The sequence below is a fragment of the Podarcis erhardii genome, assembly GCF_964252035.2.
Source record: "Podarcis erhardii genome assembly, chromosome: 1".
Taxonomy (NCBI): domain Eukaryota; kingdom Metazoa; phylum Chordata; class Lepidosauria; order Squamata; family Lacertidae; genus Podarcis; species Podarcis erhardii.
The window spans coordinates 106,413,612-106,433,743 of NC_138497.1; the positions used below are offsets into that span (position 1 = coordinate 106,413,612).

Below are 20,132 nucleotides of genomic sequence, written 5' to 3' on the forward strand. Positions count from 1 at the left end.
ATTTTATCAGGGGTAGTGGCTTTGTATATTAGGCAAAGTTGCATAGAATAATGTGTATGTTAGGAGAAATTAGCAGTAAAATGCTGGTGGGTTTCCCCGAGGACTTTAAAAAGTAATAATTGCAAGCTAATGTGGAAATCTGAGCATAAGACCAGGGGACGGGGATGAACTGAACTGTGACTATAATACTGGTGCTAAAAGAGGTTAAGTGTCCCTGATTTAAACCATCTCTGCATGGTTTTGATTGCATCCCAATACCCATTTACCGGGGAGTAAGCCCCATTAAACTTGGTGGGATTTGCATTTGAGAACATACGTAGAGGGGACTGAGCTACATCAGAGAAGAAAATCTTAGATTTCTCACCATTGGCGTTGTGCAGTTCCTCACCATTTGTGGAAATGGCAAAGTGCACCTGGGATTAATTGGTCTGCTATTTTACATTCAAAAATCGAGGCAACTTTCAGGTTTCAGTCCCTCTTTTAAATGTCAGCATCTTTTTTTAAAAAAGTGTTGTACTCCACAGAAATTCATATGGAGAAATGGAGCTGGAGATAAGCGATTCACTAAAAGAAACAGGATATATAGGTTCTGAATAACTGACATTTGATCAAAGCTGCCAATCAACTTTCTTTTGGTGATGTATTTAAATCATGCAAATGGCATCAATTTCTATTACCTAACCATCTTCCATATAACAGAACTATGATCAATAGCAGGAGGGGGTAACCTTTTTCAGCCAGAGGGCTGCATTCCCAAATGTAGAGCCTTCTAGGTACCAGCTTCTTTACCTGAAGCAAAAGTCATCAGCGCAATAAGTGTGATTCATCCCTTTGTACAGGAGGCTGAAATGCTATAAGTCAGCTTCCTATGTGCTCCAGTGACCAGGCAACATAGAAATGCAAGGATCAGAAAATTCTGATCTGGCAATGATGATGATTGTCTAGATCTGCAGGGGGTAAGGCTGCCCACAATAATGGCCCATTTGCATGCTGCTCTCTACAACTTGCCCCTGTTAAGCATAATAGATTTAATTGACACAAAAATGGAAAATGTATGTGTATTAATGAAGGTTCAACATGAGGAAAATCTATTTCTAACATTGGGTTGTTTCCACGGTAGGTTTCTAAAGGACTTTGAGTTGTAGCTAGTTAATGATTACCAGTTGATTCTTTCTCTACTCTGTGCTGAGAGTGAACCTTGGATCATGTGATGAAGGTACTGAGTTGCAAATCTACACTTTGAAAGGGGGTTGCCTTTGAGTCTTTGTCTCCTAAACTCCATGGAGTGAAAATGTAAATGAAGCTCTCCTGAAGAGAGAGTAAGCAGCCTAAGGCAATCATTGGAAGCTGGAATGCAGATTGTGGGGAGAGACAGACCTCTGCTTCTAGGTCTGAATGGGTTATTTCATATTTACTAAGATGCTGAGCCTGTGCCGGACAGCACAAGACTTTGCATGGATATTTTGGTTGCATCTTTAATGCTTATGTTCAGTTTTTGAACAGTTCTGCCAGCAAAACTTTGAATAACATTTTTATGGGCCTGGACAATGATTCCTTCCAAAAGGAGTCAGTTCTTATACTTCCAGTTGCTTCAAACAGTGCAATATTAATATCTGCAACAGACCCTAAATGCAGGCATGAAAGGATGACCCATACATGTTTTATTGGTGTAGAAAGCAGTCTTTCATTTGTCGATATGGCGCGGTGCACCAAGCAGACACACGGAAGTCTCAAAGTGGAGTTGCGCTTGAATCATAGAGTTGGAAGAGACCACAAGGGCCATCGAGTCCAACTCCCTGCCAAGCAGGAAACACCATCAGAGCACTCCTGACATATAGTTGTCAAGCCTCTGCTTAAAGACCTCCAAAGAAGGAGACTCCACCACACTCCTTGGCAGCAAATTCCACTGTCGAACAGCTCTTACTGTCAGGAAATTCTTCCTAATGTTTAGGTGGAATCTTCTTTCTTGTAGTTTGGAACCATTGCTCCGTGTCCGCTTCTCTGAAGCAGCAGAAAACAACCTTTCTCCCTCCTCTATGTGACATCCTTTTATATATTTGAACATGGCTATCATATCACCCCTTAACCTCCTCTTCTCCAGGCTAAACATGCCCAGCTCCCTTAGCCGTTCCTCATAGGGCATCATTTCCAGGTCTTTGACCATTTTGGTTGCCCTCCTCTGGACACGTTCCAGTTTGTCAGTGTCCTTCTTGAACTGTGGTGCCCAGAACTGGACACAGTACTCCAGGTGAGGTCTGACCAGAGCAGAATACAGTGGCACTATTACTTTCCTTGATCTAGATGCTATACTCCTATTGATGCAGCCCAGAATTGCATTGGCTTTTTTAGCTGCCGCGTCACACTGTTGGCTCATGTCAAGTTTGTGGTCAACCAAGACTCCTAGATCCTTTTCACATGTACTGCTCTCAAGCCAGGTGTCACCCATCTTGTAGTTGTGCCTCTCATTTTTTTTGCCCAAGTGCCATACTTTACATTTCTCCCTGTTAAAATTCATCTTGTTTGTTTTGGCCCAGTTCTCTAATCTGTCAAGGTCGTTTTGAAGTGTGATCCTGTCCTCTGGGGTGTTAGATCACACTGGGGGAGACATGACCATTTGAAAATGGTTGAAACTGCCTGAAAAATGAAAGAGAATGTTGTTAGGAATTAATTTTGTTTAGAGATGGGTAATATGTCCCTAAGGCACCATGCAGAACACTATGGATCCACAGAGCGATACAGGCCTCTCATGTGACCTAGGTGAGGTTATTTGTCCTTCTGCTAGACCAAGCAACAGTGGAAATGCCTTTTTATTATCTATAGAAGTAGCATCTTATAACTGGACACTGAATGTGTAGCTTTCCTCCACAGTGGTTGGCTCTTGTGATGGTGGGGGAAGTTTCTAGGGAGCTAAGTAAGTGCTGTGTTGTCATGCCCATCATGGTTACAGTTCCTCTTTTGTGCACTCACTTAGCTGCATTCCCACCATGCTGCTGCGAGATGTTGGTTATTGCTTGTGAGGTCACGCCAACCCATTTCTATCTGCTGCTGAGACATTCTGCGTCTTCATGTGCAAACATGATTTCACAGATCATGACCATCTGTTGTTGCCACAATGAGCTAAATATCAGGCATTTAGCAACTGCAGTCCTTGAAAAGGATGCCATGCTTCACACACACACACACACTTCCATGCAAGCAGTCATTTTAGCTTTTATGGAACAAAATGATGGATTGATTATTTTTTCTGCTCTTCAGCAGTAACAAAAAAAAGAGAGAGCTCCCAACTTGCAGTGAAAATTAGTAAGATGGAACTGCTCAGACTTACAGTCAAAGAGCTGTGGCATGAAAGGAAAGTCAATTGGGAGGGAGGAGGAAAAAACAAATCCAGGCAGTAATTATTTCTGATCTGACTATTACAGTGAATTGTCAAATATTGCTTCAATTAAAATGCTGTTATTTGTACTTTGACCCTTCACTTGAATTTGAACACAGGCTTAAACCACAGGAATATACCAGTACGTGTATTCATAGGGACTCGCTATTTAAAATTTCCTTCTGGATCTGTTTTGAAACCATACCAATATGGTATGTGAGGCATATTAGTATCTCACTTCCCAGGAGGCTCTATGCATTGGAGAATGCCAGATCTCTCTCTTTTTAGGTCAACCAACACGGACACTTTCCAAGCAGAAAATATAATTCAAAGTGACAGCTTTCCTAATAAACTTTCATGTTGGTCCAAAAACGTTTTACATTGAGGGGGGGGGGATTTTTTTGTTTGTTTTTGTTTTGCACATTTGCAGCCAAGCCCGTATGTTATAGTCCTTGAGCACCCCTCTAATACTCTGCTTTACCTATTCTATTTACCTATGATATCTCTCTGGAGGTGTTGTTTGGATTAATGAGTGTTTGAAGATTAAATCTATTACATTTATTAATTTTCATTTGTATACAGGTTATAGATTTTCTTTATGGGTATGCATTCTCTCTCCCTCTCTCTCTCTCTCTCTCTCTCTCTCTCTCTCTCTCTCCCCCCCCCCCCTCTCTGAATAGGTAAATTAATTTTTCAAATAACATAATGATTTTAAAAAAGAGGTTTTAGCACATGTTCGTGATCATGGTGTAGTTCCCACAAAGTTGGCCACTGGAGAATCATTATGTGTTCTCATTTAGGTGATACAGTCTGCTAGAATATTTCTGTTCACATAAGCATCTGTTCTACCAAAAATAGAAGTTTTATTTTTGCAATTTTCTTCTGCATTGCTCAACCCTTAAGAATAATTCAAGGAGAACACTGAGTGATATATAAACTTAGCCATACTTGGAAATCAATGGACTTATGTCTATTGATTTTGATGGGGTCTATTCTGGTAATCACCCATTCACTTCATTGTATGATAGCTGCACTCTTCTCTTAAAGGAGAGTCAGTTTTTACTGTCCAATTATGATTGGAAGCTTGATGCGATTAGCAGTACAATAAATGCAATTACTGGTTTAGCAGAACAAACTAGTGTATTATTTACCACTTGAGCTAAATTCTTCTTGGCAGGCAAGATCTTTCAAGTATACTGGGTACATTGTGCTGTTGATATGGTAGTAAAAACAACTACAGGTGACCGAAATGCTTGCCTATTTCATGTGCATTGTGATTGTGACACCATGACAAATGGTTTTTTAAAAATGCTATAATGGATCAGGCCAAAGAAGGCAGGAGAGAAACCACAGAGCAGATGCCAAACACCAGTCCCAAGTCGTTTTGCTCAGCATTGGAAAGCCCACGCACCAAAGTGAGAAACAAGAGGCAGACATAGCACTGCAGCTTGGATTTCCCACAGTTCTTTGCTGTTCTGCAATAAACAGCAGAATTCACAGGTGTAGCAATAGCCATGCAGTAAGTAGGGGAACTGCAGTTGCTTTCTCCTGTGAGCCATGTGCGAATGTTCAGGGTTGCAGGAGAGGATATATTGTTTATTTACTTAGCAGAGTTTACACTCTCCTTTTACATGCTGAGCAGATAGCTGGTTGCAAGCTCGTGTGAGCTTCACACTATTATGCAATTCAGTCTGTCTCAGATTGAATTGTGTGTTCCTGGTAAGTTCCCTTTAATCCCCCTTAAAAGAATAAAGATGCAACAATCTTATTCAAAGTCAATAAAAGAAGTTTACTTACATCAGTTCACAGTGTGATCCCTGAAGGCAGACTTAGTTACAAATATGTACATGTGGATCTACCCCATATGGGGAATAATCCCAGTGTTCTGCTAGCAGAGCAGTCCTAGCTAAAAACTGGTCAAACAAAGAGAGAGGTGTGCTGCGTGACTTGTCCTTTTGATACCTGGACAGGTTAGGTCACGGTCACTTTCTATCACATGCAAAAGGAAGAATGCTGCAGCCAGGAGGTAAAGGAAGTTTCAACTGGCTGGACCAAACATTCCCTCACATGTCTTCTCTAGCATTACAAGGAATGTTGTACTTGACTGCTCTCAGTGGATTACATCTGACAAGCTGGAGTGGCGGCCGGTAGCAACTGCTTCAATATGGAAGCAGCACAAAAAATGTTTCAAATAATTACCGTAATAAATACATTCCATGGTGGAAAGGTCATGGCACAGAATGGTGCTTAGTGAAGACAAAATAATAATATAAAGTACCCAAAGCTACAAGTGGATGAGTCAGGTCAACGGCAATTGAAGGAGTGTGTTAGGGAGAACAGAGGTGAAAGATCTGAGTCATCAACATGCGTTTCATAATTGCTATGTAGCATGGTGGGGATGTTGTTGGAAAGGACCATAGCTCAGTGGTAGAGTATCTGCCTTGCATGCAGGAGGTCCCAGGTTCAATCTTCAGGTAGGGGTGGGAGAGAACAATGCCTGAAACCCTGGAGAGTCGCTACCAGTCAATGAAGACAGTACTGGGTGATATTGATCAATGTTCTCAGTCCATAAAAGGTAGCTTCCTATCCTCCAAAAATGGTAAGCCCACTATCAAAGCCTGGGGTGATGTAGAACAGGGATGGGGGAACCTGGTGCCCTCCAGATGTTGTAGGACCTTAGCCCCAGCCAATATGGCTGGAGATGCTCAGAAATGATGGATGCTGTAGTCCAACACCATCTGGACCACAGGCTCCTCGTTCCTGATGCAGAGTTGATATAGGATGGCAACCAGGGTTAGGGGGTTGGACTAGAAGATCCTCAGGGTTCCTTCTAACTCTACAATTCTATGATTCTAAGATCTGTGAAGGAACATTGTGCAGCAAATATCAATGAGATCAAGTGGGTACCTACAGGGGAAGGGGGAGGCGATCTTTCAAGCAAACTGATCCAAAGCTGTTGAGGACTTTAGATACTAACACTAACACCTTGAATTTGGCCTGGTAGCGTATCTACAGCGGGTGCAGGTTCCTGAGCAGGGGTAGAACATGCTGAGAAGGTCTCCCTCCTGTCAGCATGTGTGCAGCAGAATTCTACATTGTTCTGTTTCCAGACAGAGGCGTTACCGCTGTAGTCGTGCTGCGTGCCATGCGGCAGGTGGTGCCGAAACAATGCTGGGAGGCAGGGGGTGCCGACTTTTAGCATCACACTGGGTGCCGCTGAAATTGGAGAGCCCAAATTCCACCACTGTTCCAGACCGGCTGCAGTTTCTTGACCTTATGATAAGTTGTAGCACTATCAATCTGCTGAAGCATGTAGGTCTCATCAGTGGCTATTTCACGTTCAGTGTTGCAAACAGCAGGTCAATGAGGCTGCGACCAGCTGACTAGGCGGAACAATAGGAACAACAGCTGGGAAAGTCACCTTGCAGAATTGTGACTATGGACCTGGGAGGACGAGCAGCAGGCTGTAGATTTTTATTATTGTGTGTTATGAATAAAAACAACAACCAGTAATTAAGTTAAATGATATTAACTCCTAAAATTTACAGTCTATATTTTGGAAATCTGTAGTTATTACTGTTGAGTGCGGCGGACACTCCTTCCACAACATTATGCAGCTTTTTAGTATTCTGCTTTTCAGCTTCCCCTTCTGGAAACAAGCCTAGTAAGTGATAATGATGAAAACTATAAATAGTAAAGGCTGCATGTTGTTGGTTTTCATTTTCCACTTCAGTTCTGCAGTATTAGTTTGGAAAACGTTGCTCCTTAAAAATCTGGTGCCTGTGTAAAGTAAAAATCCTATTTTTATTACTTATTAATTTTCTATACTGCCCTTCATCTGAGGATCTCAGGGAAGTTTGTAAAAAAGACTTAACATAGTAACAAACAAAAACAATTATGCACGTGTGCACCCAGTTTAAAGGGTCATAGTTTTTTTAATAAGCCAAAGGTGTGGGAGAAGATGGAAGTCTTTGCCTTGTGCATAAAGATACGCAACGAAGGCACTAGGAGAGCCTCCCTGGGGAGAGCATTTCCAAAGCAGGGAGCCACTGCAGAAAAGGCCCATTTTTGTGTTGCCACCCTTCAGACCTCTCATTCCAAATTCTTTTGGATCCCCCCCCCCCCATTACAAATATTTTATATCAACAATGTTTCTCTATATTCTGGCCTTGCACTTTAGCATTAACTTACTGTTATTCAGGCTATAAAATCAAAGCCTTCCCTCAGCGCTCCTACTCCTAAATTGTTTGACAGTAGAATGACTCATCCGTAGTCATAGAATTGTAGAGTTAGAAGGGACCATGAGGGTCATCTAATCTGACTGCCTGCAATGCAGGGATCTTTTGTCCAATATGGGGCTTGAACCCATGACTGAGATTAAGGGTCTCATGCTCCTGGACTGCTCCCCTGCCCTAAAGATTTTTGATATTTCTGCAAACCAGGGGTTGCCCTGAGGTTGCTAAGACCGCTCCCTTTTCATGTGGATGGTGATTAACTCATGATGAGGACTAACTTGTGCTCTTTCAAGGTTCAAGTCTTGACACTAATTCTATGCCTTTTCTGCTAAGTCCTTCCAAAATTCTGTCTTACCTAGATCTTTCTTATTGGCTGTTTCGGGGTCTTAGATGAAAGAGGCAACCTAGTTTCCAAGTATACTGAATTCTCTTCAGGATGGTGGAACCTAAGCTTGGTAGAACATCTAGAAGGTCCTGTGGGTGGCATCTAGGAGGTCACATGGGAGACGCCTTGGTCTCCATCCTCCTCCTATTGATTTCTGTTCGATGTTATTATGCTCATATCTTTCATAAGCTGAAGTGGGTTCACTGGTCTTGTGTTCCCAAACACATTTTAGCATCTTAAACCGTAACGGTTTACCACCCACTTGCCCATTAGGGCAAATTAAAAACTCATTTTCACAAAGAGGGAGGCAGGTCAGCTAAGTATGAGAAATGCTATATATCTTTTTTCTGTTTTGGCACAGTATTCCAGAATACCTTTTAAAATGACCAACACCAGAGTCTACTACTGCTCAAAATACTTCTGGTAGTGAGAAATGCTGGAAAACCAGAGGGCCTATCTTATATGCTTGGTGACATACTAGAGGCTACAAAGCATGCTTCCTGCTGAGAATCAAGGCAATTATTGCTGCCTGGATGGTTTGTAGCAAATTATGGATCACATTGACCCCAATGGCCATAGCATAAGCCCTTGGACATGCTCAGAGGCTTCCATTATGTCACCAAGAATGTGGAAATTTAAGATGGGTCTTCTTCTGCCATTGATCTTTCCTCCCACCTGTTCTTCTCACAACTGCAAGGTAAATTTGGAAAAGGAAGGAAACTTTAAGCAAGAAAGACCAGGCAGGGGTGGTTGTAACCAAGGTAAGCTGATAACAAGTTACCCTGATATTGAGACTTGAACTTGGCATTTGCTTGTTGTTGATGTAGTTCTTCTAAACTGTGAACCCATCAGTTTCAAGGTTTGGTATCTATGCTACTTCAGAACATATATTGCATTATTATATATTTTGTAGAATTCTTTCCCTTTTGGATATGTGCATGTGTTTAGGAGGACGGCAAACTGGTATTCATACTGGACATGCAGAATTGTGTCCTGAAGCCATTGGCCAAATTTTATTCTAATATCTCAGTGTTTAAGAGAGATTATGTGCTGTAAACAAACTTACCAACCAGAGAATACTAACTGGATGAATTAATAGCTCTTCTCTCAATGAACACTCTAAGCATGCAATAACCCTATGATTCATACTGAATGCTAACTCTATGCACAGCTTACGTTCTTTGAAAGGCAATTTTAATTTTGTATTCCTGGCTTTCAGCTTTTATATTGATAACTGTTGCCTTTGCTAGCAAATATCCATGGTGTGACATTTTTCTTTATCTCTGTTTAGGTGGATTTGACTTATGTGACCTCATGAAAATAGAAAATGGATATTGATTATTAGAACAGCGGTTCTCAAAAGTCAGATCTACATGCATCCATGGAAATAAAATCAATTCTTATGGGCCAGAGCTCTCACTAACCAAGTGATTTCTGGTAGTTCAGTACAGGGTTACTATAGCAGAATTGAAATGAGAAACAGCAGCAGTAAAATCAGATGTGCTCATGGCTGTTATATTAGCAAACTTGATGAGTTGCATCCAATCCCTCTCTTTTTCTCTGGATTGTATTTGATTTGTACTCGCTTTTCTATTTACACTGGGGTTTCTAATATGTCTCTCTGCTGATCTTTGTTCTAGCAATTAAGTTATGTTGCTTTGCCACTGGCTCCTCCGTTCCAAGCATGCCAATGTTGGAATACATTGAGGAAAGTTACAGATCCTCATTACTTCATTTAATCCTATAGGGGCAGGGAATAGAGCACATATATTTACCGTGAGAAGCAAAAAAATGAAATGTGGGCATTTATCAGATTTTGTAAGGCTATATCTTTTACCAACACTTTTATTTCTTCATACCCTGCTATAGTTGTTTTGCCTGCAATGATGTCTTCTTTGCAAGAATCTGAGCCTTAGGGCAGATTTCCCATGTGAAGATGTCTTCAAAATTTAATCTACGTAAGAACCTGCCTCACAGGGATAATTCCCAGCTGCCTGCAGATCTGATTATTTCCAAAGATGCATATAATGTTGCTAAGTCACTAGGTGCAGGGATGTAATTAAACTATATGTAATGGAAAATTAAAGTGATGAACAATTAATGGATTGAAACCCAAAAGAATTCAGCTGACATACATTTGCATAAAAGGTCAATATTTCACCATGTAATGAGGATCAGAATCTTAAAATGATGATGATGATGATGATGATGATGATGATGATTTTATTAATTAAATTCTATACCACCCTTCATCTGAGGATCACAGGGTGGTTTAAAACATAAAAACACAAAAATACAGGAAAACACATTTCAGCAAGTTCCATCAAGAATATGCAGGCCCTTCATGAATAATAGGAAGCAATGTTATACAGCAGTTTTACAATGTTATACAGCAGTTTAGTTTGTTTCCAAGCACAATGCAAAGTACTGGTTATAAAGTCCTAGCTTTGGAAGAGGTTACCTGTGAGTCTGCCCAAGCCCAGATTTTCCAGAGAGGCCTTCTATTGACTTTGCTCATGGATTCCATATAACCTTTTCTGAACTAAGGAAAATGTTCTATGTTGATAATGCATTGTAAACAAGTCCTCTTTCATAAGCGCTGCATCACTTTTGCTCTGGTGCGTAGCTATGCTTACCTTTTGACAGTATAGCTTATTACTTTCATATTGGCATTCGGATCTCTTAGGAGTCACTCTTAGATACAATTGGAAATACTGACATCTTCAAGCCAATAAGGCGTTTGTTTGTTTTTTCTGTTGTGAAAAATTATCCTCTCTTCCAAGTTTAATTTCACTGAAATGAGTTTATACTACAATAATGTCATTGTTATTGGTGATTATGAGCTTGTTAATTTGCTCAAAGCATATCAACAAAAGAAACTCAGAAACAGAGCTGAAAATTGGAGCAAGCCAGAGTCTTAGCAAGGTCTGCTCAAAAGATCTTTCCAAAACAGCAGTGCTGCTGCAGTCATTACAACAACAATGCAGGGTTACTGATGCATTTCTCAGAATCCTTCTTACAGAAACCAGTTTACCAGCTTTGATCAAGAACAAAACCATCTTGAATAGCAATGTGATTTATTGGGCCCTTTTCCATTTTCTGAAGTAAACCTTTATCTCTCCACAAATCATTCTAATCACAATGCTATTTTACCACTTTTGTAATCCCTAGCCACTGCCTGAACACAAAGGGAATTATCATTTCATGTAATTTAGGAAAAGAAATATACATGTTCACGATCCATGGGCTAAATATTACATCATATTTTGGATATGTGAAGCCCTCACAGGTGCAATTCCATCTTGAAATCCATCTTTTCTGGTTCAGCTATACGTCAAGAAAAATATTTCTGCCTTAAAAGATTTTGTCCTGTTCTGCTGGCAGTACAATGCTGTAGAATAAAGTTATTGCTGATAATTCACTTCAGTTGCACATGCTAGAAGTGATTCCATATGTATGCCCTGCTTGTAGGGACACTGCAACACAGATTTAGTCTTAAGGCTATACAAGCAGTTCGCCGTTCTTAAGCATGCATATTGCAGCCCAAGCTGCATTATACTAGGTGAGATATTGGCTGTTCTCAGGAATGCATGTAAATAGAATATTTGTTGCCTGGCCCTACTTAAGTTAAAGTACATTTCCTCAATGAAACATTGAGAGTAATGTAGATTCCAGTAAGTCTGCTTGCAGATTCATAAATCCAGTGCTTTTTTTCTGGGGGGAAGCAGGGGTACGCATACCCCTAAACATTTTGTGAATCTTTGTACTTTTCTCCATTTACTGTATTTATTTTCCTCAATTTGAACTATAAAATGGTGGTTTTATTGAGTCAAAATGAGAGAACCCTAAACAGTTTTTTAGGGGGGGGGGGAGAAGCCCTGCATAAACTTTAAAAAACCCAAATTTCAAATAAAAATATTCTCCAATATTATATAACATATGAAAATAGGTACAGTTGTCTTATAAGTGAGAGAGTGCTTCATCATAGTGTGGTGGTGGCCCAAAGGGCCACAATAAATGTAATAATGTGTACCCCTGGAAATCCTTGAGTGCGCTTCTGTTAGAGAAGTTATGGTAACCTGTAGCTTTACGAAACTGATGATTTTGCAAGTTGCTGCCCCCCACCCCATTGGAGCAGAAATACAGCTAATATGTGCATCACAAATATACAGCTGAAAGCTAGAACATCAATTGCTACATGGTGCAAATGGCTACACGTAACACAAGTTCCCAATATGCATATTAATACAATGTAACAGATCATGGTGAGAATCAACGCTGAATCAGCAAAATTGCCAATGCTTATTGTGCATACTTGACTGGTGAAAATTGAAATGCTTTGTTTGAAACTTTATAAATACCACTGCCTGAACCATCGGGCGGAGCTGCAGTTTTGCAGAACGATCCGACTGTAACCTATTGCTTTGCAAACGTTGGACTCCTAACCCCTCAAGCTTCTGCGTTTTATTGGCATAAGCTCAGGAGATAAGCCATTTTTGGCTTACAACATTAGTGTGATAGGAAGTCCTGCTGAGAATGGACCCACTGACATTAATGAGGTAGATTCAAGTAACAGGTTTCCCTGGCAGAAACCAATGCAAGGAGTGCTGCTAACCCAACAGGGCTTTGCTCCTCTCTTTCCCTGTTTCCCCACCTGAGTGGGTTGGGAGAACCCACAAGACAGTGTATGGGGTGGGGAAAAAATTCTTCCGCCAGGCAAGCAGAAATGTTTGTGATGATTGAGTGGGGTCTCCTTAGCGTTACACTGAATTCCACCCACTGGACCTTAGTTACGTCTTTTAACTTAGTTACGTCTTTTAACTTCTTATCTCAGTGGATTTTTTGAGTCCATGGCTCCCTTGACCAACTACATTCTTCCTGCGGCACGCCTGTGGGGCTCTGGAGTCCAGTTACGTCACCCCTTGCCTGCAGAGATGACAGCCTCTCACACTTTTCCGAACACCCTCCCTTGTGGAGTGTTCCCTCAGCATCCTCTCCTCTCCCCTCGGGCATTCTCCGGGCAGCTGCTGGCGCCGCCACTCGTCTCTCTGAGCTGCCCCCTTGCCCCAAAGAGAGACGCCTCCTCACACTGCCCCACAGAGGCCTGGGAAGCACCCCCTGGCCAGCCCAAGAGGCACCATTTTCCTGGGAAGCTTGCAGCCAGGGCTGCTGCAACAAACAGCTGTGCAAGCCTTGGGGAGGCAGAGACACAAGTGTTGCTCACTGCACCCCTGACCAGCATTCAAGATGCCCCAGGGTGCCACAGCACACTGGTTGAAAACCATTGCCCCAAACCCCTATTGGGGTTTTGGCACGGAGCATGGGGAGAGGAAGGGGGAGGAGAGTCCTGTTGCACAAGCCAAAATCTTTGCGCTGACAGAATGAGTTGGTTGGATACAATGGGTCTGCTCTGAGTAGGATTAACATTGGACACTACCAATTGACTGCAGTGGCTGACACAACCCAAGAAAAATGTTTGGAGGGTAACTTTAAGCCTACTATTAAAAACAAAACAAACAAAACAAAACCCCTACCATTTTACAGTTTGATAGTACAACCCTTTGCATTATTTCCATGTGTGAAAATACAGCAAATCCACAAAAAAGCAATAAGCTTTTTGACTGGTAGAAGTTGCACACAAATTACTGATGAAACCAAGTGCCAAGCTCACACAGAATGGACACAGATCTGTCTTCATGCAGTGACCTAGGATTTAAACACGGCAGTCATGCCCTCTATTGGTAGAGCCTAATTGTCTGAATTGTGTTGTTAAAGCACCATTAGCTATGCTCTTTGTATTTGTAGACACTGCATATAAACATTTTATCAGTGAAACATCTGCTTGTTTCATTTTTAGGTGCTAAATGAGCATTCAGCTCTTGTTCTGCACAACATGAAAGAACTGAATTTAAATCAGTGATTTGGATACTAAAGCTCTTTATCATGACTTTCCATTTTTAATCTCAAAGAAATATTATGCAAAACAGTGTGCTGGATGTTGCATTTTGAAAGAGTACTGTACAGTAGCGATGGGATTTGTTGCTGGTGGTTGCACATGTACATTACTTATTTCTACGCTTCATTTGGTATATTCCACAAATACTCTTCCAAGAAATCTTCCGTTATTATCCCTTCTTACATATAAGTTGTGTCACATGTTTAACAATGGAAGGCAGGGCTTTTAGATTGTATGTGGGCAGAAATATGAGAAATGTAATAAGCGCAAGGAATAGATGACAAAGACTGCACAACTTGAGTACACTTATTTGGGAGGAAATTCCCTTGAGTTTCCAGGTAAGCACGCGTAAATAACATTGCAACGAAAAAGACTCCCATTTGGCAGATATCAGAATCATGTAAAGAACCCTCAAAAAGCAGGAGAATTAATAACTGTATGGGATATAATGTTATACATTTAGGTAAAATATGAAATGTGAACTGAGTTTAGTGATCAATAATTTGTTTTATAATACCATATATGAATATTTTGGCAATGGACTCATTGAATGATCAGAGATTGTCGAATGTGACCAATGGCTGTTGTTTCATACCTATACTGTGTTGTATGTTTGTTTAAAACAGACTTGTAACCCAAAGGCAAACTGAAGATAAAAAGGGAGAGGCAAAAGTCATCATCTGTTCACTTTTGGGACATTTGAACAGCTTGTGAATTAAGGTAAGTGGAATGAAACAAGCTGGCCTTCTCCTCCTGCTGTGGTATAGTGTTAATTTGAAGTGTAGGAGCTTTATCATGACAGCCTCCATAGTCACATAGTCATAGTCACATGTTCATGGTCATAGTCATAGTCATAGTCACATGTTCATGGTCCTGCTCTCAAGGAGTGTCCAGGAAGGCAGAAAACAGTGTTGATCTATTCATTTTCTCTCTCTCTCTCTCTCTCTCTCTCTCTCTCTCTCCAGCATGTAATAGGGTCAGTATGTCTACAGCAGGCATAGGCAAACTTGGCCCTCCAGCTGTTTTGGGACTTCAACTCCCATCATCCCTAGCTAACAGGACCAGTGGTCAGGGATGATGGGAATTTTAGTCTCAAAACATCTGGAGGGCCGAGTTTAGCCATGCCTGGTCTACAGCCTCATGCAAAGGAACTCCACCTGTTGAAACCCAACCTTTATTTAGAAAGGCAAACTATCTTGCAAAAAAAGTGTAATTATACAAAGTACTAGTGTGAAGTAGAATTCAGCCTCTGCTTGGTATTTTCCTCACACAAATCTGTACCAAACAAACTTGAAAGGCTCATTATTCCTTCATTCAGTTGCCAGAGCAAGAAAAGTCCATTCATTATCCTAGTGCCGCATCAGATGATGTTGTCACTCCTGCTCTGGGGAGAAAAAACACACATGCAGTGACACCCTGGAGTCTCATGTGCTCTTTCTACCCAGAATATCGCCACAGAGGTTTCCCTGTACTAAATAGTTTGTGCCTCACAGGGGGAAAAGGGTCTCATCCGTGCTGGCCCCTATTTTCTACTCCAAATTCCCCTTTCTCTGCCTTTCTGGCTGCCGCTTTCACTCTGCCTTCTCTGTTTGGGCCCACAGCAGTCTTTAGGGCTAGCATCACCCTTCCTCCATTTGTGCCTTGGTCCCACAGCGTGATAATTATAACCCACATTACTATGCGCTTTGTGTCAAGAAAGTCTATTCTAGTTGAGAAGGCGACCATATCCATGCCCGGGTCTGATGGAGCAGTGCTGCTGCTGCTGCAGTCCTGGAATTTTGCAGCATTTTTTTCTTTCTTTGATGAAATTAAGGAAGTGGGTAGCTTCTGCTGCAATGTTTGCAACAGGCAGGGTGACCAAAAAATAATAATGGGGGGGGGGGGGAGAGAGAGCAGCTACCCAGAAACTGGCAATATCTCTCAATATTATTAGGCAGGATTGGACTCCCACCAGCGGCACCCCCTCAGATCCCTCCATTGGGTGACTCTGCTCTGCATTGGCGAGCGTCTGAATCCTTTTCCACTTCAAGCTTTCCCTGTGCACACATTTCGATCTAAGCTATTCCCCCCCCTGCAAGTGCCACTGCTCCGCCGTACAAGCTGGCACACACCGGCCTCCTGGGCGAGCGCCGTGGCTTCTCTCTCTCTTTCCCCGGGAGCGAGGTCTGCCCCGGGGGGCGAAGTGGGCGTGTGCCCGCGGGGCAGCGGAGACGGCGCCTCGGGGCCAAAGCCAGGTGGTGGGCGAGGCGAGGGCGCCCCGGGTAGGCTAGGGAGGGGTGGCCTTTGGCGCTCTCGACACTCTCGACGCCGCCTCCTTCGGCCCCTCGGCGCGAAATGAAGGGTCGGAGCGGTGCGGGCGGCGGGAAAAGGCGGCAAGGGGCAGGCGGGGCTAAAGCAGGAGGTCTGCAGATGACCGCAGGCAGTAACTCGCGCGCGCAGCCAGAGACGTCTTCTGCCGCCGCCGCCGCCGCCGCGCCCCCTCCCGCCTCCCACGAGCCTGAGGAGGGGGAAGAAACCCACGCGAGTCGTTTCCTCCGCGCAGCCTGGAGGGCGGCTGAGCGAGAGAGCAACGTGGATTGATCCATTCGCTTAGTACTGAGCGGGTGGAAGGGAGGGGAAAGGCGAAAAAGCAGCCTCGAGAGGGGAAGGACTCTCTCTCTCTCTCTCTCTCTCTCTGCGCCCCCCCCCCCCCTTTTTAATGTTATTTTTACACGCAGCCCCTTCGGCGGCGAAGAAGCCGTAGGAATGGGTGGCAGCAGAGCCGCGGCTGCTGCGCCTCAGTTGGTGGCAAGGCGCCGCTGAGGGACTCTTCTTCTTCTCCTTCTCTCTCTCCCTCGGGGACGCACGCCATACGCGGCGCGCACCCACAGAGCAACTCCTCAGGCGCGACGAGGCAGCTCGCTCTCGGGGTGTTTTTTGTGCCCCCCCCTCGCCCCCCGCTTCTGAGGGAAGGAAGGACGGCAAGAGGAGGAGGAGGAGGAGGCTGGTGGGGAAGAAGAGGACCTGCCCAGCGATGCCTTTGTGCCCGCGAGAGGCGAGGAAAGGGCGCCAAAAAGCGGCCGCCCGCCTGGCGGACTGCGGCTAGTTTGCGCCGAATCCGCCGCCTCTCTTCTCGCCTCCTCCCCCCCCCTCCCCCACCCGCGCAACTTCCAGGAGCGGATTAGGAAGAGGAGGACGATGCCCGATTGAGCTGCCTGCTGCTGGAAGGTAAAAAGATCAGGTGATGGTGATGCCCCTGCTCCTCCTGTACGTGGCAGGGTCCTCCTGGGTTTGAGTTGGGGAAGGAAGAGTTGATTTCTCCCCCCTCCAAAAAAAAAGAGGAAGACGGGGTGGCTGGGGTGGGGAGGGGGAAGAAAGAAGGTGGTCCGAAAGAGCAAGTGTGTTTGTGTGTATTGGAAACAAGGGGAGGGAAACAAAAGTAAGAGCGGAGAGGAGAAGAGGAAGGTTGGAGAAGAGAATAGAGGGAAGGGTGCAGCAGTCCTACCAAGTCCTTCCACCTTCTTTCTTTCTCTCCTCCCTTCCCCCCCAACCCTACAAACTGCGGATTGGCGACACTGGCCAGCCTGGGTGTATTATGTCTGCACTGCGAAGGAAATTTGGGGACGACTACCAGGTAGTGACCACCTCGTCCAGTGGCTCCGGCTTCCACCAGCAGCAGGCGTCGGCGCACAAGAAGAAGCGCCAGCGGTTTGTGGACAAGAACGGCAGGTGCAACGTTCAGCATGGCAACCTGGGCAGCGAGACGAGCCGCTACCTGTCGGACCTGTTCACCACCTTGGTGGACCTCAAGTGGCGCTGGAACCTCTTCATCTTCATCCTCACCTACACGGTGGCCTGGCTTTTCATGGCCTCCATGTGGTGGGTCATTGCCTACATGCGAGGTGACTTGAACAAAGCCCATGACGAGAAGTACACTCCTTGCGTGGCCAACGTCTACAACTTCCCCTCCGCCTTCCTCTTCTTCATTGAGACAGAGGCCACCATTGGTTATGGCTACCGATACATTACGGACAAATGTCCGGAGGGCATCATCCTTTTCCTGTTCCAGTCCATCCTGGGTTCCATTGTGGATGCATTTCTCATTGGCTGCATGTTCATCAAGATGTCCCAACCTAAGAAAAGGGCAGAGACGCTGATGTTCAGCGAACATGCTGCCATCTCCATGAGAGATGGCAAGCTCACCCTCATGTTCAGGGTGGGCAACCTCCGCAACAGTCACATGGTCTCTGCACAGATCCGCTGCAAACTCCTCAAAGTAAGTTTAAGGCTCTCTTTCTTGCCATCACTTCTAACCACACATGCATGTTCCTCTCTATGTTTCACCTTTTTTCCAAGTTTGCACTCTACACCTTTCTTCATTAAACAAGATTTCATTGAAGCATTCATGCCTCCACTTTTGCCTTTTGCTCACCCCTTACGGTGTCTCCTTTGCCTCCATGCAGTCTTCTGTACTTTTAAGTTTGCTGGATCTGCTTTGCTTTTTCATTAGAAGCTCAAGGTCTACCAACCAGGGCCAGGTGCTGAGACATATAGTTTAAAGGAAAGAACAGGGTGCCTCTGCTCATATCGTTTTGAGCCTTGGAATTTGTTTTCAGTACCAGAGCTCATAGTCATTTCAGACAGAAGCCCACTCCTCAATAGCTTTCTTCATTTAAGCTGCTTAAATGAAGGGGGAAAGTCATTTTGTTGCTGCTGTTAAGCAATGAGAGTAAGAAACTTTTGCAATCAGATTTCAAATCTACTAGCAGATCCCGATCAATCTACTTTCTGCCCACCCTATGGAGATCTCTCGGCACTTCCCTTCCTTGGTTTTCCAGCTCTAGTGCAGTTGCATTGTCATTTCTCATCAGTTCTCTTCCGCGAATATCCTCCCTGTCTGTGGTTCCTTCCACTATGTAGTCCCTATAGCACTGTCTCTCATTCCCCTTTAAAAAAGCATGAATTCCTTCATATCTTCCCCAGTTCTCAGGGCATACCCCCTTTCCACAGTCATATTCCAAAAAACTGGAATTAGCAATAAACTCTTTGAGACATCCAGCCTTTAAATCAAGACTTTCTCCTACCCTCTTCTTTTTGTAGTACTGTGTGAAACAGCCCACTAGCATGTTACATTTTAAAAATTCTTTAAATTCATTAAACCACCTGTTCTTATAAGTAAAATGGAAAGATGGTTGCTCTCTGGAGCTTAATAGAACAATGTGTTTTTCAGAGTTCAGTCCTTCAATTGAAAATATTGATCACCCCCACATCATAAAGGTCAACTGAGTTCAGTGGAGGTTTCACTTTAGGAGTATGAGTGACAGATAGTGATGTCATATATACCTTCGAAGGACTCATTTTTTCTACATCCAGAATATTGCTTTGCCTCTGTCTTAAGACTAATCAGATAAACAGAATCCACAATCTAGAGTCGCTCCAATAGCCTCAAGTCAAAATAATATTCTCCACCGGCCACATCTATGTACATAGTTAGCTTGCTTAAATGTATATCATGTGATTTGAATATTCTAAAGCACCATGTAGATGCATTATCATCACTGTCCTTGGGGGTCTGTGTACAGGAGTATAGCTACAGCCTTTTAAACACCCAGTTAAAATACTGTCTGTACTGTACTTGGTTATATAATATCAAATAAGGGCAGTTCATGCCACCGAGGCTTTGTGAGATGCCGTGCTGCCTATCTCCTAATTGTTGGGACTGCTCTATAAGCTCTCATGCTCCTCCCTTCCCTTTGTGCATGAGGGATAATAGTTCTTCCTTCCTTTCCATTTTGGAGTTAACTACAGTTAGTGTTACACCTGTTGTGGCATTTTTACTACCCTGAATTAGTGCCAAACCTCATTTTGCAGTCGGGATTAGAGGCAGGTTTGCAAACTGTTTGGGCTAACTATGGCTAGAGTGAATACTGGTGGAGAAATGAATGCTAAGCTTAGTGTGGAGGTGATTAAAAAATAGATTAATGATGAAAGACTATTGTGACAATAAAACAAAGAGCTCTTTGCTGAGAGGGACATGTTCTGCTCTGGTTTTGTAATTTTTTGAAGGCTGCTGTAACCAAAATTTTTTTTTCCATTCTGCTAGGTTTTTTCCCAAACACTCTTTCAAGACTTTGTGGTGGAGGCTTAATGGGTCTGACAGTCTTATTGCATTTTAAGTTTATGGAGATAACACTGACTTCACTG

The 20,132-nt window shown here is 43.4% G+C and overlaps 1 protein-coding gene across 4 annotated transcripts in view; it reads left to right on the forward strand.

The window, feature by feature from the left end:
• The first annotated feature begins 14,568 nt into the window (after window positions 1-14,568).
• KCNJ3 (potassium inwardly rectifying channel subfamily J member 3) overlaps window positions 14,569-20,132 on the forward strand; it is a 113,500-nt gene continuing 107,936 nt past the window's right edge. The window contains exons 1-2 of one of the 4 annotated variants that reach the window (XM_081872455.1): window positions 14,569-14,669; window positions 17,512-18,204. In XM_081872455.1, the coding sequence (XP_081728581.1) occupies window positions 17,524-18,204 (681 nt within the window). In that variant the 5' untranslated portion in view covers window positions 14,569-14,669; window positions 17,512-17,523. The other 3 variants (XM_081872454.1, XM_081872456.1, XM_081872453.1) reach the window with 3 other exon arrangements.